Below are 19,718 nucleotides of genomic sequence, written 5' to 3'. Positions count from 1 at the left end.
GAAACAACATCCGCACGTGTGTGTCCTTTCCTTCCAGATGTTCTAAGCTCAGGTGGAGTGCAGAGGAGAGGGCGATAAGCAAACTGGTATGGGTGGAATGTGGGGGGAAGTCTGGAGACAATATATTCCTCTACCAGCTTCTCCAAGCACTTCATTATGGTGGGGGTGAGTGCCACGGGGCGGTTTTCATTGAGGGAGGAGATTGTGGGGTTTTTTGTCACTGGGATGATTGTGGCCGTCTTAAAACATGATGGTACCACAGCCTGGGTCAGCCAGATGTTGAAGATGTCTGTGAGAACCCCAGCCAGCTGGTCTGCACATCCCTTAAGCACCTTGCCCGGAATGTCATCAGGTCCCGGTGCTTTCCGGGGGTTCACTCTCCTCAGGGTTTTCCGGACATCCGCTATGTCCAGGTTGAGCGGCTGCTCATCAGGGCGAAGGATGGATTTTCTCGCCGGAGTGGTGTTAAATGCCTCAAACCTTGCAAAGTAGTTGTTAAGTAGTTGTTATATATATATAATAATTTAAAAAAAAAAAAATATATATATATATATATATATATATATATATATATATATATATATATATATATATATATATATATATATATATATATATATATATATATATAGCTAGAATTCACTGAAAGTCAAGTATTTCTTTCTTATATATATATATATATATATATATATATATATATATATATATATATATATATATATATATATATATATATATATATATATATATATATATATATATATATATATATATATATATATATGAAATACTTGAATTTCAGTGAATTCTAGTTATAAATATACTCCATGAGATGAGATGAAAAGCTGACCACAGACTTGACATTTCTTTGTCCAGGTGGATTTTTTTGCTGTGGAGCTCCTGGATGGAAGCATCTACCTGCTGTTGGACATGGGATCTGGTACCATCAAGGTCAAGGCCACACAGTCTAAGGTCAACGACGGTGCCTGGTACCATGTGGACATCCAACGAGATGGCCGCTCAGGTGAGTTCTCTCAGGACACTTGAAATGTAAATAGTACCCCATGGAAATGTGAATGGTACCCCATGGAAATATGAATGGTACACCATGGAAATGTGAATAGTACCCCATGGAAATGTGAATAGTACACCATGGAAATGTGAATAGTACCCCATGGAGGTATGAATAGTGCCCCATGGAAATGTGAATAGTACAGGCATGAATGCGCATCATCATGTCGTGACATTGCTGGTTTTAGGAGCAGAGGAGCATGTTGGGCAGCGCACACACACAGAGTACTTACAAGCAGACACAATGTGTAGACAGAAAAGGGAGAATGGACCAGAGTTGGTCACAAAAACATTCATGAAGTTTGCTTCTTTTATGAATGTATTATGGGTTCACTGAAAATGTGAGCAAATGTGCTGGGTCTGACATCACATGGACAAAGATAAGACCTTCTGGAGGAAAGTTCTATGGTCAGATGAAACATATTAGGTGAGGCCTTAAATCCCAGGAACACCATACCTACCGCCAAGCATGGTGGTGGTAGTATCATGCTCTGGGCCTGTTTTGCTGCCAATGGAACTGCTGCTTTAAATGGGACAATGAAAAAGGAGGATTAGCTCCAAATTGTTCAGGACAAGCTAAAATCATCAGCCCGGAGGTTGGGCGCAGTTGGGTGTTCCAACAGGACAATGACCCCAAACACACCTCAAAAGTGGTAAAGGAATGGCTAAATCAGGCTAGAATGGAGGTTTTAGAATGGCCTGACTTAAAGGTGTGGACAATGCTGAAGAAACAAGTCCATGTCGGAAATGTAGCTGAACTGCAGCAATTTTGTGGTCAAGTGGTCAAGCAGAAGCTTGTGGATGGCTACCAAAAGCGCCTTATTGCAGGTCAACTTGCCAAGGGACATGTCAGCAAATATTAACATTGCTGTATGTATACTTTTGACCCTCACATTTTCAGTGGACACATAATAAATTCATAAAAGAAGCAAACTTCATGAATGTTTTAGTGAGCAACAACTATGTGCTCCAATCACTACATCACAACAAGTATGTGCTCCAATCACTACATCACAACAAGTGTATGTAGACTTTTGACCACCAGCGTACATATAAATGAATGACCAGTTCAATGACCAGTTCTGGATTCTCACCCAAGTTTGCATTGAGCGTGTCCTTGATACACCTGATGTGGACTCTCCCCTCTCCAGGCACCATCTCTGTAAACAGCAGAAGGACCCCGTTCACAGCGAGTGGGGAAAGTGAAATCCTGGACCTGGAAGGTGACATGTACCTGGGCGGTCTTCCCTTGGATCGCGCTAACCTCATCTTGCCCACCGAGCTGTGGACAGCGATGCTGAACTACGGCTACGTGGGCTGCATCCGAGATCTCTTCATCGACGGCCGCAGCAAAGACATCCGGCAGATTGCCGAAGCGCAAAATGGTGCCGGGATTAAACCTTCTTGTAACAAGCAACCTGGCAAACAGTGTGAGAGTTACCCCTGCAAGAACCGAGGTGCCTGCAAGGAAGGCTGGAACCGCTTCATCTGTGACTGCACTGGCACCGGTTATTGGTCCCGCACTTGTGAGAGAGGTAAATATGTTGTGAATCTGCATGGTTATTGGTCCCGCACTTGTGAGAGAGGTAAATATGTTGTGAATCTGCATGGTTATGGGTCCCGCACTTGTGAGAGACGTAAATATGTTGTGAATCTGCATGGTTATTGGTCCCGCACTTGTGAGAGAGGTAAATATGTTGTGAATCTGCATGGTTATTGGTCCCGGACTTCTGAGAGAGGTAAATGTGTTGTGAATCTGCATGGTTATTGGTCCCGCACTTGTGAGAGAGGTAAATATGTTGTGAATCTGCATGGTTATGGGTCCCGCACTTGTGAGAGAGGTAAATATGTTGTGAATCTGCATGGTTATGGGTCCCGCACTTGTGAGAGAGGTAAATATGTTGTGAATCTGCATGGTTATTGGTCCCGCACTTCTGAGAGAGGTAAATGTGTTGTGAATCTGCATGGTTATTGGTCCCGCACTTGTGAGAGAGGTAAATATGTTGTGAATCTGCATGGTTATTGGTCCCGCACTTGTGAGAGAGGTAAATATGTTGTGAATCTGCATGGTTATGGGTCCCGCACTTGTGAGAGAGGTAAATATGTTGTGAATCTGCATGGTTATTGGTCCCGCACTTCTGAGAGAGGTAAATGTGTTGTGAATCTGCATGGTTATTGGTCCCGCACTTCTGAGAGAGGTAAATGTGTTGTGAATCTGCATGGTTATTGGTCCCGCACTTCTGAGAGAGGTAAATGTGTTGTGAATCTGCATGGTTATTGGTCCCGCACTTCTGAGAGAGGTAAATGTGTTGTGAATCTGCATGGTTATTGGTCCCGCACTTGTGAGAGAGGTAAATATGTTGTGAATCTGCATGGTTATTGGTCCCGCACTTGTGAGAGAGGTAAATATGTTGTGAATCTGCATGGTTATTGGTCCCGCACTTCTGAGAGAGGTAAATGTGTTGTGAATCTGCATGGTTATTGGTCCCGCACTTGTGAGAGAGGTAAATATGTTGTGAATCTGCATGGTTATGGGTCCCGCACTTGTGAGAGAGGTAAATATGTTGTGAATCTGCATGGTTATTGGTCCCGCACTTCTGAGAGAGGTAAATGTGTTGTGAATCTGCATGGTTATTGGTCCCGCACTTCTGAGAGAGGTAAATGTGTTGTGAATCTGCATGGTTATTGGTCCCGCACTTCTGAGAGAGGTAAATATGTTGTGAATCTGCATGGTTATGGGTCCCGCACTTGTGAGAGAGGTAAATATGTTGTGAATCTGCATAGTTATGGGTCCCGCACTTGTGAGAGAGGTAAATATGTTGTGAATCTGCATGGTTATTGGTCCCGCACTTGTGAGAGAGGTAAATATGTTGTGAATCTGCATGGTTATTGGTCCCGCACTTGTGAGAGAGGTAAATATGTTGTGAATCTGCATGGTTATTGGTCCCGCACTTCTGAGAGAGGTACATGTGTTGTGAATCTGCATGGTTATTGGTCCCGCACTTGTGAGAGAGGTAAATATGTTGTGAATCTGCATGGTTATTGGTCCCGCACTTGTGAGAGAGGTAAATATGTTGTGAATCTGCATGGTTATTGGTCCCGCACTTGTGAGAGAGGTAAATATGTTGTGAATCTGCATGGTTATGGGTCCCGCACTTGTGAGAGAGGTAAATATGTTGTGAATCTGCATGGTTATTGGTCCCGCACTTCTGAGAGAGGTAAATATGTTGTGAATCTGCATGGTTATTGGGTTAGGGTTAGAGTTTGGGTTAGAGTTAGAGTTAGAGTTAGAGTTAGAGTTAGAGTTAGAGTTAGAGTTAGAGTTAGATTTAGAGTTAGAGTTAGGCGCGGATCCCTGTGGGACACCATGGCAAATTCAACAGGTTCTTTCTAATATGTGGATACAAACCTTAAATGCTCCGAGGAAAGGATCCAAAGCCTTTGTAAGGCAGTTCTTGAATGCTAAGTTTATGTTCTGATGATGCTGGTCAGATCCAACAGGACCAGGACAGAAACAAGACCTTATCCCAATCAACAAGGAGGTCTTTAGTAACCAAGACAATTGAGTTTCACTGAAAGGTTTGTTCCAAATATCTTTCCTGTCTTCCAGAGGCTTCCATCCTGTCCTACGACGGCAGCATGCACATGAAGGTGGTGATGCCCACCATCATGCACACCGAGGCAGAAGATGTCTCCTTGCGCTTTCGCTCTCAGAGGGCCTACGGCCTCCTCATGGCCACCACCTCCCGAGAGTCAGCCGACACACTCAGGTTGGAGTTGGATGGAGGCCGTGTCAAACTGACGGTCAACCTAGGTATCGTAGGCACTCCTCTCCCATCTGTGTCCACACCTCCATGCTCCTCACACCATGTAGGCACTCCTCTCCCATCTGTGTCCACACCTCCATGCTCCTCACACCATGTAGGCACTCCTCTCCCATCTGTGTCCACACCTCCATGCTCCTCACACCATGTAGGCACTCCTCTCCCATCTGTGTCCACACCTCCATGCTCCTCACACCATGTAGGCACTCCTCTCCCATCTGTGTCCACACCTCCATGCTCCTCACACCATGTAGGCACTCCTCTCCCATCTGTGTCCACACCTCCATGCTCCTCACACCATGTAGGCACTCCTCTCCCATCTGTGTCCACACCTCCATGCTCCTCACACCATGTAGGCACTCCTCTGCCATCTGTGTCCACACCTCCATGCTCCTCACACCATGTAGGCACTCCTCTCCCATCTGTGTCCACACCTCCATGCTCCTCACACCATGTAGGCACTCCTCTCCCATCTGTGTCCACACCTCCATGCTCCTCACACCATGTAGGCACTCCTCTCCCATCTGTGTCCACACCTCCATGCTCCTCACACCATGTAGGCACTCCTCTCCCATCTGTGTCCACACCTCCATGCTCCTCACACCATGTAGGCACTCCTCTCCCATCTGTGTCCACACCTCCATGCTCCTCACACCATGTAGGCACTCCTCTCCCATCTGTGTCCACACCTCCATGCTCCTCACACCATGTAGGCACTCCTCTGCCATCTGTGTCCACACCTCCATGCTCCTCACACCATGTAGGCACTCCTCTCCCATCTGTGTCCACACCTCCATGCTCCTCACACCATGTAGGCACTCCTCTCCCATCTGTGTCCACACCTCCATGCTCCTCACACCATGTAGGCACTCCTCTCCCATCTGTGTCCACACCTCCATGCTCCTCACACCATGTAGGCACTCCTCTCCCATCTGTGTCCACACCTCCATGCTCCTCACACCATGTAGGCACTCCTCTCCCATCTGTGTCCACACCTCCATGCTCCTCACACCATGTAGGCACTCCTCTCCCATCTGTGTCCACACCTCCATGCTCCTCACACCATGTAGGCACTCCTCTCCCATCTGTGTCCACACCTCCATGCTCCTCACACCATGTAGGCACTCCTCTCCCATCTGTGTCCACACCTCCATGCTCCTCACACCATGTAGGCACTCCTCTCCCATCTGTGTCCACACCTCCATGCTCCTCACACCATGTAGGCACTCCTCTCCCATCTGTGTCCACACCTCCATGCTCCTCACACCATGTAGGCACTCCTCTCCCATCTGTGTCCACACCTCCATGCTCCTCACACCATGTAGGCACTCCTCTCCCATCTGTGTCCACACCTCCATGCTCCTCACACCATGTAGGCACTCCTCTGCCATCTGTGTCCACACCTCCATGCTCCTCACACCATGTAGGCACTCCTCTCCCATCTGTGTCCACACCTCCATGCTCCTCACACCATGTAGGCACTCCTCTCCCATCTGTGTCCACACCTCCATGCTCCTCACACCATGTAGGCACTCCTCTCCCATCTGTGTCCACACCTCCATGCTCCTCACACCATGTAGGCACTCCTCTCCCATCTGTGTCCACACCTCCATGCTCCTCACACCATGTAGGCACTCCTCTCCCATCTGTGTCCACACCTCCATGCTCCTCACACCGTGTAGGCACTCCTCTCCCATCTGTGTCCACACCTCCATGCTCCTCACACCATGTAGGCACTCCTCTGCCACCTGTGTCCACACCTCCATGCTCCTCACCATGCTCCTCACCATGCTTTTCCCTTAAGTGCTGACTTCCTCTTCCATCATTTTGTCCATTTCTTTTATTTTCCTTTGGATCCCATTAAAGTTTCTAACAGCTTTAGCTCATCAACGAGTGCACCATTATCTAATTCGCATTTTTGACCTCAGGGCCCAAATTTCCTCTACAGAGGGGCCCGGGGCCCACTCAAATATTAACACTGAATTATTCATCTTACTCTTGATTTTAATTGTACAAACCCCGTTTCCATATGAGTTAGTAAATGGTGTTAGATGTAAATATAAACGGAATACAATGATACGCAAATCCTTTTCAAGCCATATTCAGTTGAATATGCTACAAAGACAACATATTTCATGTTCAAACTCATAAACTTTTTTTTTTGTTGTAAATAATGAACTTAGAATTTCATGGCTGCAACACGTGCCAAAGTAGTTGGGAAAGGGCATGTTCACCACTGTGTTACATGGCCTTTCCTTTTAACAACACTCAGTTTTGGTTTGGGAAGTGAGGAGACACATTTTTGAAGTGGAATTCTTTCCCATTCTTGCTTGATGTACAGCTTAAGTTGTTCAACAGTCCGGGGGTCTCCCTTCTCACATTGCAGGTGCCACACATTTTCAATGTCTGGACTACAGGCAGGCCAGTCTAGTACCCGCACTCTTTTACTATGAAGCCACGTTGATGTAACACGTGGCTTGGCATTGTCTTGCTGAAATAAGCAGGGGCGTCCATGGTAACGTTGCTTGGATGGCAACATATGTTGCTCCAAAAGCTGTATGTACCTTTCAGCATTAATGGTGCCTTCACAGATGTGTAAGTTACCCATGTCTTGACCACTAATACACCCCCATACCATCACACATGCTGTCTTTTACACTTTGTGCCTATGGGCTCTGTAGTGAGGATGTCGTTGTGGCTTGTGCAGCCCTTTGAGACACTTGTGATTTAGGGCTATATAAATAAACATTGATTGATTGATTGATAACAATCCGGATGGTTCTTTTCCTCTTTGGTCCGGAGGACACGACGTCCACAGTTTCCAAAAACAATTTGAAATGTGGACTCGTCAGACCACAGAACACTTTTCCACTTTGTATCAGTCCATCTTAGATGAGCTCAGGCCCAGCGAAGCCGACGGCGTTTCTGGGTGTTGTTGATAAACAGTTTTTGCCTTGCATAGGAGAGTTTTAACTTGCACTTACAGATGTAGCGACCAACTGTAGTTACTGACAGTGGGTTTCTGAAGTGTTCCTGAGCCCATGTGGTGATATCCTTTACACACTGATGTGGCTTGTTGATGCCGTACAGCCTGAGGGATGGAAGGTCACGGGCTTAGCTGCTTACCTGCAGTGATTTCTCCACATTCTCTGAACCCTTTGATGATATTACGGAGCGTAGATGGTGAAATCCCTAAATTCCTTGCAATAGCTGCTTGAGAAAGGTTGTTCTTAAACTGTTCAACAATTTGCTCAGGCATTTGTTGACAAAGTGGTGACCCTCGCCCCATCCTTGTTTGTGAATGACTGAGCATTTCATGGAATCTACTTTTATACCCAATCATGGCACCCACCTGTTCCCAATTAGCCTGCACACCTGTGTGATGTTCCAAATAAGTGTTTGATGAGCATTCCTCAACTTTATCAGTATTTATTGCCACCTTTCCCAACTTCTTTGTCACGTGTTGCTGCCATCAAATTATAAAGTTAATGATTATTTGCAAAATGTTTATGAGTTAGAACATGAAATATGTTGTCTTTGTAGCATATTCAACTGAATATGGGTTGAAAAGGATTTGCAAATCATTGTATTCCGTTTATATTTACATCTAACACCATTTCCCAACTCATGTGGAAACGGGGTTTGTATTTAGTAATGATATCCAACCTACTTACAGTTTACAACATTGTCAAATGTTAATCACAAAGATCATTTATTTAACACACAAGCCTTAGCCTTAGGTCAGGCTGATTAGAACAAATGAGTACTAACCGTGTATAAGAAAGGACTCTTTAATAACTGACGAAAGATACATGTAAAATTCCATCCATCCAATCATCCATCTTCTTCCGCTTATCCGAGGTTGGGTCGCGGGGGCGGCAGCCTAAGCAGGGAAGCCCAGACTTCCCTCTCCCCAGCCACTTGGTCCAGCTCCTCCCGGGGGATCCCGAGGCGTTCCCAGGCCAGCCGGGAGAGATAGTATTCCCAACGTTTCCTGGGTCTTCCCCGTGGCCTTCTACCGGTCGGACATGCCCTAAACACCTCCCGAGGGCGGCGTTCGGGTGGCATCCTGACCAGATGCCCGAACCACCTCATCTGGTTCCTCTCGATGTGGAGGAACAGCGGCTTTACTTTGAGCTCCCCCCGGATGACAGAGCTTCTCACCCTATCTCTAAGGGAGAGCCCCGCCACCCGGCGGAGGAAGCTCATTTCGGCCGCTTGTACCCGTGATCTTGTCATTTCGGTCATGACCCAAAGCTCATGACCATAGGTGAGGATGGGTAAATTCAGAGCTTTGCCTTCCAGCTCAACTCCTTCTTCACCACAACGGATCGATACAGCGTCCGCATTACTGAAGACGCCGCACCGAGACGCCTGTCGATCTCATAATCCACTCTTCCCTAACTCCTCCACTTGGGGCAAGATCTCCTCCCCAACCCGGAGATGGCACTCCACCCGTTTCCAGGCGAGAACCATGGACTCGGGCTTGGAGGTGCAGATTCCCATTCCAGTCGCTTCACACTCGGCTGCGAACCGATCCAGTGAGAGCTGAAGATCTTGGCCAGATGAAGCCATCAGGACCACATCATCTACAAAAAACAGAGACCTAATCCTGCAGCCACCAAACCAGATACCCTCAACACCCTGACTGCGCCTAGAAATTCTGTCCATAAAAGTTATGAACAGAATGGGTGACAAAGGGCAGCCTTGGCGGAGTCCAACCCTCACTGGAAACGGGTCCGAATTTCTGCCGGCAATGCAGACCAAGTTCTGACACTGATCATACAGGGAGCGGACCGCCACAATCAGACAGTCCGTTACCCCATACTCTCTGAGCACTCCCCACAGGACTTCCCGGGGTACACGGTCGAAATGCTTTCTCCAAGTGCACAAAGCACATGTAGACTGGTTGGGCAAACTCCCATGCAGCCTCCAGGACCCTGCCAAGACTATAGAGCTGGTCCACAGTTCCGTGACCAGAACGAAAACCACACTGTTCCTCCTGAATCTGAGGTTCGACTATCCGGCGTAGCCTCCTCTCCAGTACACCTGAACAGACTTTACCGGGAAGGCTGAGGAATGTGATCCCACGATAGTTGGAACACACCCTCCGGGTCTCCTTCTTAAAGAGAGGAACCACCACCCCGGTCTGCCAATCCAGAGGTACCGCCCCCGATTTCCACGCGATGTTGCAGAGTCTTGTCAACCAAGACAGCCCCACAACATCCAGAGCCTTAAGTAATTCTGGGCGGATCTCTTCCACCCCCGGGGCCTTGCCACCGAGGAGCTTTTTAACTACCTTGGCAGCCCCAGAAATAGGAGAGCCCACCACAGATTCCCCAGGCACTGCTTCCTCATAGGAAGACGTGTTGGTAGGATTGAGGAGGTCTTCGAAGTATTCCCTTCACCGATCCACAACATCCGCAGTCGAGGTCAGCAGAACACCATCCCCACCGTACATGGTGTTGACATTGCACTGCTTACCCTTCCTGAGGCGGCGGATGGTGGTCCAGAATTGCTTCGAAGCCGTCTGGAAGTCGTTTTCCATGGCTGCCCCGAACTCCTCCCATGTCCCAGTTTTTGTCTCCGCGACCGCTGAAGCCGCACATCGCTTGGCCTGTCGGTACCTGTCTGCTGCCTTCGGAGTCCTATGAGCCAAAAGAACCCGATAGGACTCTTTTTCTAAGCTTGACGGCATCCCGGGTTCTAGGATTACCGCCACGACAGGCACCAACTACCTTGCGGCCACTGCTCCAATCGGCCGCCCCGACAATAGAGGTACGGAACATCGTCCACTCGGACTCAATGTCCAGCGCCTCCCTCGTGACATGTTCAAAGTTCTTCCGGAGGCGGGAATTGAAACTCTCTCTGACAGGAGACTCTGCTAGGCGTTCCCAGCAGACCCTCACAATGTGTTTGGGCCTGCCAGGTCTGTCCGGCATCCTCCTCCACCATCGCAGCCAACTCACCACCTGGTGGTGATCGGTAGAAAGCTCCGCCCTTCTCTTCACCCGTGTGTCCAAAACATGAGACCGCATATCCGATGACACAACTACAAAGTCTATCATGGAACTGCGGCCTAGGGTGTCCTGGTGCTAAGTGCACATATGGACACCCTTATGTTTGAACATGGTGTTTGTTATGGACAATGTGTGACGAGCACAAAAGTCCAATAACAAAACAGCACTCTGGTTCAGATCCGGGCGGCCATTCTTCCCAATCACGCCTCTCCAGGTTTCACTGTCGTTGCCAACATGAGCGTTGAAGTCCCCCAGTAGGACAAGGGAATCATCGAGGGAGCACTTTCCAGTACTCCCTCGAGTGTATCCAAAAAAGGTGGGTACTCTGAACTGCTGTTTGGTGCGTAAGCACAAACAACAGTCAGGACCCGTCCCCCTATATAGGGAAGCTACCCTCTCGTCCACCAGGTGGAACTCCAACGTGGGGGGCTCCAGAGGGGGGCCCCGGTGACCCGCGTCCGGGCGAGGGAAAACTGAGTCTCGGTTGTTGTAGTACCATAGAAGTCTTCGAGCTGCTCTTTGTCTGATCCCTCACCTAGGACCTGTTTTTCTTGGGAGACCCTACCAGGGGGCATGGAAGCCCCCGGACAACATAGCTCCTAGGATCATTGGGAAACGCAAACTCCTCTACCACCATAAGGTGGCAGCTCAGAGAGGAGTATATATATATATATATATATATATATATATATATATATATATATATATATATATATATATATATATATATATATATATATATATATATTTATATATATATATATATATATTATTTATAAGAAAACTGGTTTTGTTTGATAAAATTATACCCAAACATTTAGTGAAGTGGCTGGACATGACAGATTAAAAAAAATAAAAAATTTAAAAAATAAAATATATATATATATATTTATATATTTATTTATTTATTTTTTATATATATATATATATATATATATATATATATATATATATTTATATTTATTTATTTTTAATATATATAAATATATTTATATATATATATATATATATATATATATATATATATATATATATATATATATATATATATATATATATATATATACACATATATATATAGTTGAGCTTTTTAAAAAAAAAGTAGTTTTAGTCGATTACGAATCGTTACACATAAAAGTCGTGATTCATTCAAAAAAAAAAAATTTTTATTTCTTTTGACATCCCTAAATTTTAGTATTCACTACTTTCAGTGTCCCAAACAGGAGAGTGTTACTCCCGAAGAGGGACTCCAGACTTTGGATTCTCTTCCGCACTTTTGCTAGCATTGACTCCACCTAGCTGTTTCCAGAATTAGTCCATCTGTGCTTTGTAACGTGAGTAATGTGCCAACTGACCTCATTACTGGGACTCAAAGTCTCGAGTAACGGGAATCTTGCATATTTCCACTCAAAGTCGGATTTATCTTTACCTATAATTATGTAGCGACACCCGCACACAAGTTTTTTATTAATAGCAATAAAGTTCTGGAACCTTCTAGGTGAAGACTTCCACAAAGTAGGTCCATAGGAGAGTACAACTTTTATTGGTATGCTTTAAAACTCCTCCCTCATCTTTCTCTTCATGAGTGTTTACTTTCATTTACCGACAATGGTGTGTGGACATATTTTTCATTTTTTTGGTTCCTAAATGCCATTTTTCATTATGCGTTGTCAAAAGATGGTATTCACCCCTTCAAAGGCCTTAAGCCTGCGGCCCGTCAGGCGAACAGCCCGAGAACAGAGCCCAGCAGAACCTACAGCTGGATGCGACCCCAAGCCTACTCTTAATGACCTTGGGGAGGAAACAAGTCCCATAGCACAAACTGTAGAATCTACAGCAATTTCATGTAATCGCATACACTATATAAACTCTTGATATATGTATTTGTGTGTGTATATAGACTATATATACAGATACATATATATGAATAAATAAATATATATACATACACAGTATATTCTTTGTAAAAGACTTGAGGCTGGGGTCCGGTGCCTCTGCACGGTGCTGGTGCTGACTGGATCGTGGCTGTTTGCTCCCACTTTTCTGTTGCGGTTGACGGCACATGAAACTATCAGCCACATGGTGACCAACCCTTGATGTCCTGACGGCTGTATGGAGCAGCTTCAATGGGACTGTTGACATAACTCTCAATTTCCATGCCATACCACTCTTGACTCACAAATTCAATGTTTTCTCCTCAATAGCAAACCATTCTCCAAAAAGATATATCAGTCCAGTTCAAGTTTTGTGGGTTGGAAATCTAATGCAGCTGGTACTAAAAGTGGCCATTTTACTCGCACATTGTCCATCAGTAATTGGCATGTCTACTCTAAAGCTCTAAAATGTCCAACAAGTCAGACATGGCATGGCTTTCTTTACGTCATGTCTTTGTCATAGGATGGAATTGATTCATGACACACAGGTGATAAAATGGCTATCTTTCGACATGTGTACGTCCCCGGAAGGGTGGATCTTTTGTTTTTGGATGTCTGCAGCAATAACCTTGAAGGATGCAATTTCATCTGTCATTTATTCTTCCCCATCTAGACTGTATCAGGATAAACTGTAACTCCAGTAAGTTAACACTCAAGTTTCATTTTGCTTTCTGTGTTGATGATGATGTGTTGATGATACTGTACGTAAATATTGCAACTGTCCTTTGCCTTTTGCACCACCTGACTGTCTTCTCTTAAGAAAAGTCAATGATTCCTACTGATGATTATTTTCAATGAACAACATTCCTATAGCACAATGAACAGTAACTAGCACAATACATTTGAAGGATTACTACCCACATACTGTTAGGGATGATGTCCAGGTAAGGACTTTCTAAAGACAATATCATTTTTAGTTAGCCACTAATCAGGTTGACAGTTTGGATTGCAGTTTGTTGTATTCTGTTGTTTCTTCTAGTGATTATAATCTGAACTAGAATTGTAATGGATTAGTACATCCTTTCCTCAGAATTCCCCCATTGCGGGATAAACAAAAGTCTATCCTACAAAAGTAGATCTTAAATATTAGAAGATGTTCTCTCATGGAAACTGGACTGTTGATTGAACAGTACAATATTAATGTTGGCATGTATAGTACAACTAAAAACTAAAGGAAGGGCAGGCCTTGTAGTTATTTGAGAGGATTTACTGGCCAACACACAATAATGGAAATAAGTACAGTATAGTGATTTCCTTACAAAGAAATTGACAGTCCAGATAGGTTTATTGTAACAGAGATAGAAAATGAAAAAAGTATTTGATCCCCAACCGACCAGTAAGCATTTTGACCCCCACAGTCCACGGAACTCTCAAACCAGTCCTGACCCTTTGGGAAAGTACTCCGAATCTCAACTCATGTAGATAAAACACACCTGTCACAGTAACGGTCATTTCCATATTTAACCTCTCAACCACCATGGGCAAGACCAAAGAGCTGTCAAAGGACCTGCACAAGACTCTCATGAGCCATTAGCTCGATGAAAAAGAGCAAAGATAGAGCAATGTTTCCAAAACGGAAGACCTATAAGATTTCTGTCCATCGCTGAAGCGTCAAGCGAGATTTCACGACGTTGGATAAGGATGATTCTGAGAAAGTTGAAGGATCAGCCCAGGATTACAAGATATTGAGAGGGTGCAGTGGCCCTAAGGTGCTTTTACTCTAGAATTCACATGTACAGGCTGGTCTGAAGTTTGACACCGTGGACTAAAATCTATCACTTTGGCATTGGCTCCAAAGAAACACTGAATACGACCAGCGACTGTCCCTATGGCTGATCGTCACGCCCTGTCCAATGAATACTGGTGGTGGTCAAGCTAGCTCTGTTCTCAATGGGTACGAGGCGCCATTTGGCCTTTCTCTGAGAAAAAATGCCCTATGCTTGTGTTGTTGTTGGCTGTACGAATCGTTCAAATCGCCGAAAGGATAAAAGTTTCTTCAGAGTTCCTGGAGAGGTTCTCAAAAAGGGCGTAAAAGTGCAAGATTTGTGCAAAGGACAAGGAGAAGAGCAGCTCACTCTCCAGTCCATGGGAGCAGAGTGGAAGAACGCATGAGTCTGCAGTCATCACTTCGGTAAAGGTGTGTTTGATATACTTTTAACGTTTGGGATTTCTCCCATTTAAATATTATCTGGGAATTATTTGTAGTTCTTAAACACACGTTTGCTGCGAGTGTTTGGAAAAGCACCAACTCGACGAGTCTCAATCAAAGTAAGCAAATCCAAAGAGGTTCATTAGGTCTTTATAAGGTTTTGTTATTCTTATAGGCAGACCTGTGTTCATTTCCATACCTTCGGCCACAACTGTTGCCTTCTTCAGAGGTTGTCAGGGGATGTTGCTGTGACGTGCCTGCTCAGCTGATTCAAACAGTTGTTGCCGCTGTCTTCCTGCTTGTAGTAGCAGGCTGACGGCACTATCTGCAGTCCAACCTCTTCAGGACTGTGTCCCAGGTGTGGGAAGGTTGGTACGCCCCCTCGTCCCAGTTAGCAAGAGTTAAAGGCCTACTGAAATGAATTTTTTTTATTTAAACGGGGATAGCAGATCTATTCTATGTGTCATACTTGATCATTTCGCGATATTGCCATATTTTTGCTGAAAGGATTTAGTATAGAACAACGACGATAAAGATTGCAACTTTTGGTATCTGATAAAAAAAAAGGCTTGCCCCTACCGGAAGTAGCGTGACGTAGTCGGGTGAACATATACGCAAAGTTCCCTATTGTTTACAATGATGGCCGCATGAAGTGAGAGAGATTCGGACCGAGAAAGCGACGATTTCCCCATTAATTTGAGCGAGGATGAAAGATTTGTGGATGAGTAAAGTGCAAGTGAAGGACTAGTGGGGAGTTGAAGCTATTCAGATAGGGAAGATGCTGTGAGAGCCGGGGGTGACCTGATATTCAGCTGGGAATGACTACAACAGTAAATAAACACAAGACATATATATACTCTATTAGCCACAACACAACCAGGCTTATATTTAATATGCCACAAATTAATCCTGCATAAAAACACCTGCGTGTTTGTTATGCTAGCTCCTAGCTCCTATGCTAGCTCCTAGCTCCATAGAACACGCCAATACAATTCAAACACCTGATCAACACACACAATCACTCAGCCCAAAAGACCGTTCACCTAACCCAAGGTTCATAAAGCTTATATATTTTAAAAAAGTTACGTACATACGCAAAAAAAAGTTGCGCACATACGGTCAAGCGATCAAATGTTTAGAAGCCAAAGCTGCATACTCACAGTAGCACGTCTGCGTCTTTGTCATCCAAATCAAAGTAATCCTGGTAAGAGTCTGTGTTGTCCCAGTTCTCTACAGGCGTCTGTGTATCGAAGTCAAAAGTCCTCCTGGTTAGAGTCTCTGTTATCCGAGTTCTTCCATCTTGACTGCATCTTTCGGGAATGTAAACAAAACGCCGGCTGTGTACTGTTGTTGCTGACTACGTTCGAAAAATACGTCCATTTCGCACCGACAACTTTCTTCTTTGCTTGCTCAGCTTCCTTCTCCATAATGCAATGAACATGATTGAAACAGATTCACGAACACAGATGTCCAGAATACTGTGGAATTATGAAATGAAAACAGAGCTTTTTCGTATTGGCTTCAATGTGGAAGGCATACCCGTGTTCGCCGGTCTACGTCACGCACATACGTCATCCTCAGAGGCGTTTCCAACCGGAAGTTTAGCGGCAAATTTAAAATGTCACTTTATAAGTTAACCCGGCCGTATTGGCATGTGTTATAATGTTAAGATGTCATCATTGATATATAAACTATCAGACTGCGTGGTCGCTAGTAGTGGCTTTCAGTAGGCCTTTAAGCTTTTACCAAAGACAGAAAAGCTTTCAGCACAGACACAATGTTGACATCTATAGTTACATTTCAATAGACAATCATAAATGAATCTTTCAGCACGTACACAATGTTGACATCTATAGTTACATTTCAATAGACAATCATAAATGAATCTTTCAGCACATACACAATGTTGACATCTATAGTTATATTTCAATAGACAATCATAAATGAATCTTTCAGCACATACACAATGTTGACATCTATAGTTATATTTCAATAGACAATCATAAATGAATCTTTCAGCACGTACACAATGTTGACATCTATAGTTACATTTCAATAGACAATCATAAATGAATCTTTCAGCACATACACAATGTTGACATCTATAGTTATATTTCAATAGACAATCATAAATGAATCTTTCAGCACATACACAATGTTGACATCTATAGTTATATTTCAATAGACAATCATAAATGAATCTTTCAGCACGTACACAATGTTGACATCTATAGTTATATTTTGATAAAGACGGGGAAAAACACGCAACTCGTAAACGGCGCGTGCAACAGCTACAAACATGGCAGCTTAGACGCCAAGTTAAATCATGAAATGCAGCCTTACCCGAGCAAAGACGATACATATTTATCGGAGAGAGTGTTGATACCAATGTCCTTGACCCAGACACACATAAACAAGTTGTAGACCTCCGTGCTTTTCCGAGTTTTCATCTGTTTTGTGGTGTAGGATGGCTTCTGGAGGACAATAGTTCGATATCTCTGGGCACGAGACCGACGTAATCTTTGAAATCACTCCACAGATCTTTTTTTGATAAAGTATAGGGATCTATTCCATTTTTTTTGCTCGCATCTGCTTTTTGCAGGAAGATTTAAGCCTCGTTTGTACTCAAATAGTGCTGCCGAACAACGGCCATCTTGGCTTGGTCCACCACTGCTTTTCACTTTGGGGAATAGCAGCTGTTGTCAAGCATAGAGCTGGAACATTCTTCTTCCAGGCTTGAACCTCCTGGCCTCTGAAGATGGTTCTTCCAGCATGACCCAAATGGTAGAGCCAAGGCAACAAAAGCGGTGAAGAAATTGGGAAGAACCTGTGCTTGCCAACAAGTATTAAGTCAACACGGGATCAGATAAATATTTCACTTCATCCAATAGTTTATCACCTCTCTTCTGGAATGGATTTGCATTGCCTGTCTCTGTTACATTAAACCTACCATGACAATTCTAGTGTTAAAAAAGTCAGTCAACAGAGGATGAAATACCTCCGACGTATCCTTTGAGCAATGTGGATTGTTGTTTTATTGATCTGTATTTCACTGAAGAAACCAAACCTTTGTTTCCCAATCAACCACGTTTGAAGCTTGACGTACTGGCAACTTCTGTTGTCTGACTGGTGGGAAAGCAAAGGATTGGTTTGAAGATCAGGATGTCTTTAACTTTATGATTTGTCTCAGGCAAAGGACCGGAGATGCTGTATGCCGGGCAAAAGCTCAATGATAATGAATGGCATACAGTGCGTGTGGCGCGTCGCGGCAAAATCTACAAGCTAATCGTTGACGATGATGTAGCAGAAGGTACTTACTTGCATAACTCTGGGCTCATGACTTTGTTACCTAGCTACCAATGCATCAAACAGAGCTTGGAGAAATGTCATGTGGAGTGGCATCCCTCTAAAACTGTTCATGTAATGTTCTCCTTAAATCAGCCCTTCTGTGTTAGTGTCAGACAGTGTTCTCTTTTCTTTTTCCTTTTTCTTTTTTGTCTTTCTTTTCAAAATTCCCATCCCCTGCACCCTGCCCATCTTCAGGCCAAATGGTGGGTGACCACACGCGTCTGGAGTTCCACAACATTGAAACAGGCATCATGACGGAGCGCAAATTTGTTTCAAGCATCCCCTCCAGCTTTATCGGTCATCTGCAGAGCCTCAGGTACAAGAGCTCACTGCTCTTCCTTTCTACCATTGTGTGAACCAGGGGGGGTCCAAACTTCGTCAGGAGTTTAATACCAACAGCTAGACTTCAACCATTTTAATTGTCTGACAATATCCATGCTGTCGTTGTGTCGCCATCTAGTGGACGACGTAAGAAATTCAAAGTCAATGACCTTTAATTATGTGCTGATTGGAAAAGTGGGCAGCATTTACTTGTATGACCCCAATGCAAACAACCTTCCCTAGTCATGGTGAAAAAAAACAAAAAACAACCAACACAAAAAGTCAACAGACATAACACAACCTGCTTTTTGTGGACATTATAAAAAACCTCCATGCACCATAACATATTCTCTATGACACCCATTTAAATCCATTGCAAAGCATGATGGGAAACATTTTAAAAACTCTCCACACTTGACCATGTTTGATACATTTTAGCTGCTTGATATTTCTGATTGATTAAAAAACTTTAAGGAGGTGGTCAAGGAAGTAAACAAGGTAGAAGTAGATTTTTCACATGCTCTTAATATCCAGTTATATTAATTATTAATGATATGTCCATTATATTTATATAACATGTAGGAAAAAACATGTATGTATAAATGTGGACACCTCTGGCGTAAACAATATGCCATTATTTAACTTGAACTTGAACTTTATGCAGTTCCTCCGTTTTTATGGGGGTTAGAGTTGGGTTCAGTAAGGGAACGAAACATGCTTGGATTTTGTGTAAATTCCTTGAATAAATGAAAAACTGAAACATAAACACCTGAAGGATGCTTGTAGACAGTTCTCCAATTAATGGAATTCTATTTTTGTTATTGATTTGATTAAATCAGGGCTTGCCACAGCGAGTTCTTTATTTGGAAAAGTATGGAAATACATTCTGGTACTGGTACCAACATATTGGTATGGGGACAACCCTAGTCCCTACTATTCAGTGTAAATGTACTCTATAATATTTCATGATTGCAGTTTGATAAACGCACATTTGACCAAGCCTTTGTTCCTTCGACTTCCATAGATTTAACGGCATGCTCTACATCGACCT

The 19,718-nt window shown here is 44.1% G+C and overlaps 1 protein-coding gene across 4 annotated transcripts in view; it reads left to right on the top strand.

The window, feature by feature from the left end:
- nrxn3a (neurexin 3a) overlaps nt 1-19,718 on the top strand; it is a 462,182-nt gene that overhangs the window by 346,367 nt on the left and 96,097 nt on the right. For all 4 annotated transcript variants that reach the window (XR_009824241.1, XR_009824240.1, XM_062034732.1 and 1 more), the window contains exons 9-15: nt 877-1,024; nt 2,223-2,606; nt 4,682-4,885; nt 13,463-13,489; nt 18,189-18,308; nt 18,542-18,662; nt 19,692-19,718. The exon at nt 19,692-19,718 is cut by the window's right edge and continues 234 nt beyond it. Coding sequence is in view for 2 of the 4 variants with exons in the window: in XM_062034732.1 (XP_061890716.1) it covers nt 877-1,024; nt 2,223-2,606; nt 4,682-4,885; nt 13,463-13,489; nt 18,189-18,308; nt 18,542-18,662; nt 19,692-19,718 (1,031 nt within the window). In the remaining 2 variants the exon portion in view is untranslated. The remainder of the gene's footprint in view (nt 1-876; nt 1,025-2,222; nt 2,607-4,681; nt 4,886-13,462; nt 13,490-18,188; nt 18,309-18,541; nt 18,663-19,691) is intronic.

The sequence above is a fragment of the Entelurus aequoreus genome, linkage group LG23 (genome assembly GCF_033978785.1).
Source record: "Entelurus aequoreus isolate RoL-2023_Sb linkage group LG23, RoL_Eaeq_v1.1, whole genome shotgun sequence".
NCBI lineage: Eukaryota > Metazoa > Chordata > Actinopteri > Syngnathiformes > Syngnathidae > Entelurus > Entelurus aequoreus.
This window is presented reverse-complemented; position numbering and strand designations above follow the sequence as displayed.